General features: G+C 31.5%; 1 protein-coding gene across 1 annotated transcript; it reads right to left on the reverse strand.

The window, feature by feature from the left end:
- Positions 1-575: 575 nt before the first annotated feature.
- LOC111921003 (carbon catabolite repressor protein 4 homolog 1) lies at positions 576-4,331 on the reverse strand. Its single transcript, XM_023916569.3, has 11 exons — positions 3,547-4,331; positions 2,602-3,352; positions 2,350-2,520; positions 2,178-2,264; positions 2,004-2,090; positions 1,850-1,903; positions 1,672-1,763; positions 1,458-1,572; positions 1,227-1,374; positions 979-1,127; positions 576-890 (listed from the first exon to the last, which is right to left on the reverse strand). Exons 1-10 carry the CDS (start codon positions 3,702-3,704, stop codon positions 982-984), a joined length of 1,809 nt encoding a protein of 602 aa, XP_023772337.1. The 5' UTR covers positions 3,705-4,331; the 3' UTR covers positions 576-890; positions 979-981.
- Positions 4,332-6,767: the final 2,436 nt, after the last annotated feature.

Here is a 6,767-nt window from a genome sequence, read left to right on the forward strand (position 1 = left end):
GGAAACACAATTTTTAAGAAAAAAGATGTTAAAAAAAAACTAAACTTGAGGTAAATTGATAACAAAATTTTAAAATCTAGGCTAAAAGTGTAAATTTTAAACCTATTTGTAATAAAATTTTAAATCTAGACCAAGTATATAAATTTTAAAAATAGAATGTCCTAGTGACCAAATAAAATTGTTAAAATAAATACACTTACCCGCCCGTTTTCAGGACTTTAATTGAATAAAAAATACAACATATAAAGAGTTTTCAGGACTTCAATTGAATAAAAAATACAACATATAAAGAGTGAATTATATAAAGAGTGAATCGATTATGGGACCAAAATATAATAATATTGTAATAACAAAAAGTAATAAAGAAAGTACATTGCTATTTTTCACATTTAACCCTTCATTTAAGATTTGTTTAGAGCAAGGAGATAACTATTAGATTGTTTGATTCTCACATACTAATTTGCAGTTGAAATCATTCATGTTAACACATAATAATATGATTATGGAGGCTTTTACCAACACATCTTAAGATTCTACAAGTTCAATCTTTACACGACAATAAGGCTAATATGGGATTTGGTGAAAAAAGAAAAATATAGCTTTGCATTACCTATTAATTATATTGAACCCCGGATATTCTTTTAAATTATCTTCTTCTCCCTATCAAAAGAAACAAGTAACCAAAAGAAATAAGACATGATTAATTCTCTTTTTCTTCTATGGGACAAAGGTAATAGTAGTAGTAATAGCATGATACAAAGTAGATTTTTCCCCAAATGCCTATCCAAATCAATCCATCTACTCTTCTTTTCTTACACAATGCTTTCTCTTTCACCCTTTACTTCTATCTTCAACTCAAGCCTTCACCTTTTTAACTTTTTTCCACCAACCTGCACCCCATTTCATACAAAACTTAATCTAATAAGACATAAGCCTTTAAAAAAATATTTAATTAATCAATTAATTGAGAAATTTTACTAATTAACGCCTAGTTCGAGGCTTGCAACGAAATTCAGCCAAAAGTGCAATGTGATCAGAAGACCATTCTGGAGAAGGAAGTGCTGTATCTTTCCTTAAGCTATCTTCATCCAAAAGCTCCAACAATGATTCCACAGTCAAACTATCAGCTGTTGAAAACCAATTCATAATGTAAATTTACAATTATAAATACTAAAACCCTTTTAAAGAAATTATATATATATATATAAATACACAATTACACATACCCGAGTAAAATATGTAGTCAAGGGTACCAATGAAGTCTCTTGTGCAATTTGTAAACAATGGTTCATTTGTTGCAGGATCCACTCGCCTCTTTTGTTGCTCATAACCAATTCCACCTCCAATTCTTGCAAATGATGAGTATGCACTAACCTTTTTTTTTATATAAAAAACAAAAACTTCAAAACATGACTTTATAAAAAAACTTTGATTAATATATATGTGTTATGTAATACCAATGGCAAAGTGTGAGTCAATTTGGTAGCTGGTCTTAAAATTCCAAGAGGGTCAACTGCTAAATCGGGATGCATTGGGTCAACTTTTCCAATTGCTAAAAGCGCATGAGGAGCACTGTAAATTTCAAGAATAATTTTTTTTTTAAAAAATAGAGATTTTTATATAATCTTTGATGATGAAATAAATACAGAAGACATAAGACCACACACACACCTTCCAGGAACCGAATTAAAATCCCCACAGACTAACATTGGTATATCTGCACTTGCAGCTATCTTTTCCAAACCTTTTAACAATGTATGAACCTGAAATATTATCACACAAATTTATATAAATACTGATAATAGTAATAAAAAAACGAGTCTTTTTCTAGTTAAGAGAATATATTAACCTGCCATAGTTTGACATCCTTCAGATCTTGTTGAACATTCACATGGGTATTTGCCTAAAAAGAAAATTCCAAAAATTAATACAGATTTTTTTTTTCAAGATTCTGTATATTAAATACATGTAAGTAACTAAGTATCTATAATTCTATATCTTACCACACAAACAAGCTGTCTTTTTCCTGGATTATCAACTCCATGATTACTAAACTTTGCTTCAAGAACAACAATCAGTGCAACATTATCCTGTTACAATCATCACAACATTTTCATCAAAACCAACATATCAAAAATTAACAAAAAAAAAAAGAAATGAAAATGATCAAATCTTACTTTAACCAACCGATTTAATGCGGTTTTCTTCTGAGCACTAGGAACCAAAGCATCAGTTAAAGATTGTGCAGCTTTATTAAACTCAACCTACACACGCAACCTTAAAATCTTATATCTCGTGTTTTACAACAATACTAAAAGGGGAAATTAAATAAGAAACAACTTATTATACCTCGTATTTTTTCACATGTGAAAATCTATCTCTTCTGAAAAACGTAGCACATCCATCAATAGTCATAACACTTCCATTAAAAACTTCAGCTGTCTTCTTCTTATACAAAGCTTGATAGCCATGTTTGTCAAGCTCAGGTGCAAAAAACTCATCAAAATGATCGCTTTGAACCTAAAAAGGAAGCATTTTTATAACCTTTTTAGCAGGATTCTCCCCTAATTTGAAGAAAATTAAAAGTAAATTTATATATACCTCTTGAAGACAAACAATATCTGCTCGATATCCCACGATTTCACGCAACAAATTTTGTCTACGATAAGGCCAAGAAAGAGCCCATGAAGGACAATAACCATATAAATCACTTGTAGCATATGAATCAGACAAAATGTTATATGAAAGAACAGTAAAAGTTCCTGTTGATGAAAGCCTCCCATCTAAATCCAAATGTCCTGCCACGTCAGCATTACTGACTGAAATCAACCGCCTGGGACTCGGTGATGGAGCAGGAATCACCCGTGATGTTAATATGGTGTTGGCATGTCCAACGGGTGACTTTGTTTCTGCATCTACTACAACACATTCAAACTTTAAAACATGGCCGATATCATCTGCTGTTGGTGTGTAGGTTTTAGCTCTTCCGACTTCAAACCAAGTTTCACCACCACTTCTTTGAGTCACAGCTGCAGGGTATAGAGGTGTTGAACCATTTGTGAGAGTGGGGAGAGATTGTGAAGTGGATAAACTTTGATTATTGGTGTTGTTGTTGTTGTTAAATCGTCCGAAGATCTCTTCTTCTTCATTTCCGTTTTCGTTTACAGCACTGGCGGCACGTTCATGGAGGACACGGTGGTGCTGCCATGCATCGGAGAAACATTTGGGAGAGCAATGGTAGCTTTTCGCGATTGGGATTTTGGCTTTAACGCATCCTAAACATTGTAAAGTTGCTTGCTCTGATGGATGTATGCTACAAATAGCAACTTTCTTGTCGCTTTGTATACGATACCTGCAAAGAGAAAGGGTTACTGGTTGTTGAAGATTCAATGCTGAAATATTTAGATCTTATCAGATAGTAAACACGAAATCAAACTGAAATGAAGCGACTACATCGAGAGAAAAATTGAAGAGGTTTAGATTCAGTTGAAAGTGTGAGAATTTGAGAATGGGGGAGGATTAGAAGTATTTGAATCGTTTACTAACCACTTGTATCTCAAGAAATGGCCCTCGATAGGTGAGGATTCCGGTACATCGTCGGTGAAGACAGTTTGGTCGGGACGGCGGAGAAGCACGTAGGGCGAAAGCTCGCAACCCACAATCGGAATATCGGACGGGAGGTGCACTCTCAGCACGCTCAGCATGCTTTTAATCGCAACAACAACTTGTGATGTCAAAATACCCTAACCCTAATTCAATAGATAACGAAGATGAAAATACAACTCCGGGAGCGACAACGAATTCGAGCAAGAAAACTTGGCGGACACCAGGCGGATCCGCCATTACATGTCTTCGACACCAGCCAGCCTTGCCCAATTTTAAAAATATCAAAATCAAAAACCCTTTTTATACCTTCATCGAAATTTCAAAACTATGAAGCAAACTTCCCACCAAAAGATCTTGAAAATCGGGGGCTTTGTTTGAAAGAAATGATAAAGCGTGAAATTGAAAATTAAAAATCGATCGATTGATCAGAAGATCAAGAAAAATTGGAAAAAGATGAGTTCAGGAATCCGGGTCTGATTGACTTGAGATGGAATTAAGAGAGAGAAACAAAAAGAGATCGGTCTGATTTGGGTGTTCTTTATTTCTTAGGGTTTTACAAACACAAAGAAGAAGAAGACGCACTTTTCAATCGCGTCTTTCGTGTATTATTTCTTCGTATCGTACACTCTCTCTCGTCTAAAATTTCTTCGTATCGTATGTCGTGTTTATATATGAATTGCATTGAATTATCATATGCACAAAAAATGAATCTTGCAATCTCAAAGATTAAAGATTAAAACAAGGCAATCATATTTTATATTGATGAGCAGCTCTGCTCACTCTCACTCATTAATAAGTTGATTTTTATATTAAATTATCAAATTTATTATTATATATCTTAAAAATATATCTTCTATATAAAAATATTTAATCTATGCATCATATGTCTTTTGAATTTTAACAAACACGTCAATGATGTTTGGCATAAAATTAACTTTTTTATATAAATCAAATCATTAAAAAGAAAAAAAAAAATAGAAAGCTCTTGATCTTTAATGTGATTAAAGTTTTGACATGTAAAAAAAACTTTGGTAATTAATTATTAACATTTTTTTCTATATAGATTTCTATCTTTGAATCCAACTTTTTTGTTCAAATAATATCAGTACCATCGAATATCGATCATTGCTCTTTGGTAGGTTACAACCATTTGACAAATTGTCTATGTGGCAATCTTTTTTGTTAATAGCTATTTTTAATGATGTTATTAATATTTATTTTTATCAAAAAGGAAACCATAGAAAATGAGTGAGTGTTTCTAGTGGGTAAATTAATAACATAATAACTATATGGATACTAGACATCAACGTCATCTTCATCTTCACCCCACCACGGTATAGGAGGATGGTGTTTTCTCCCCCCACATCATGAAGAGGCTTCCAAGAAAAAAGAAATGCATAAGAAAGAAGAGAAAGAAGAAATTAGCTTGACGTGTAGGAGGTATGGTTTATTTTTATTTAAACTATGCACCATACCAACTATAGTTTGTATAAATTTTTTGCTACCAATACCACCGTACCAGGTATACGTAGTATCAACTTGAAACAAAAATAATTGATAAGTAAAATAAAGAATGGGGTTATTAACTAAAAATAAACTAAAATAAACAATAACATAAAAAGGAAGTAAAAAAAACTTTAAGAAAAAAATCACAATTTGAGACTTTTAATTTCTAATCTCTTGTTCGATTCAACTATAATTAATCATGAATTGATGTTTTGACATACTCGAATGAGTAAAACCCTATGCAAAGCTTGACTCGACTGTGTAATTATTTGGAATTGACTGAATCTTTAAATTTTTCGACTTTTACATACGATCTTCATGAAATTTGGATTTCAACTTTCCAACAACATCTTGAAAATGTTCCAAGCTTCGAACCATCTTAAAACCATCCAAAAAACTTGCAAATCAAAAGGTTCCATAAATTTACATAAAATACCCAAAATTTGTAGAATGCATGAGATTAAAAGCATTAATGTTATGTGAATACATGGAATAAATGTTCTAAGAGATCCATTAAAATGAATCTAGCAAATCTCTCTAACACCTAACATTTTCTTGTCCTCGAGGAAGAATAAAGAGTTACAATAAATCTGGTAGAAATAGATATCTAAAATAATGTTAACAAAAACGTGAATGTAACGTAAATGAAACCACCAGGGACACATGCATGCAATATGGTAAAAAAAATCATGCACAAAATTAAATAAAAACTAGAAACAGCTTGAATCAAACTACAGACTTTTAACTAAAAACAAACTTAAACTAAAAAAATATATATTGCTAGCCCATACAAGAAGTATATATGATAAATAATTAGTATCAAATCAACCCTACAACGTGTGTGTGTGTGTATATATATATATATATATATATATATATATATATATATATATATATATATATATATATTCTGGAACCTTAAAATGACATGTGTCGGTTTTTAGAATGTTTCTTTGACACGTGGTATTTTTCTATGATTTTTTTTTTGTTGTAACAAATCAAATTCAATTCAAATTCTGAAAATACAAAATCTTATCCTAATAACATTATTATGTTTATTTTGCTTAACAAATCAATTCATAATTACCTACAATCGACAATATCTTGGTTTTTTACATTTATTGTTTTCTTATTTATATAAATATTTTTAATAAACCGACCATGGTTTCCACGGGTTATAACCTAGTGTATGTGTGTGTATGTGTGTGTATATATATATATATATATATAGAGAGAGAGAGAGAGAGGAAGATTCTTATTAAATCTTATCTCGAGGAAGCTTCAACATAATCACAAATTGGCTTGACTTAATTTAGTTGAGTTGTATACCAAGGTTAGATACCCAAGGAGAGTCTAATTGTAAACAAGATGGATTGAGATATTTGATGAGGCATGGTTGAATAATGATGGCATAGTCCTTTCGTTTCCCTATAGAGTGGTTGCATCAACAAACAAGACCAATATTTGTATAAGTTTTTTTAAGTTGGGTCTAACATTGGAAGTTATAAAATATACTTTTAAAAAATATTGTGATGAGGTGCATCGCAATCACTTTTCTAGTTTTAGATGACTAGTCCTACACATATCGTGATGAGGTGGACACATTCTATCTCTATTACGATATGTTTTGATGAATCATGTCCGAAATAAGGGAG

This window comes from Lactuca sativa, chromosome 5 (genome assembly GCF_002870075.4).
Source record: "Lactuca sativa cultivar Salinas chromosome 5, Lsat_Salinas_v11, whole genome shotgun sequence".
Lineage (NCBI taxonomy): Eukaryota > Viridiplantae > Streptophyta > Magnoliopsida > Asterales > Asteraceae > Lactuca > Lactuca sativa.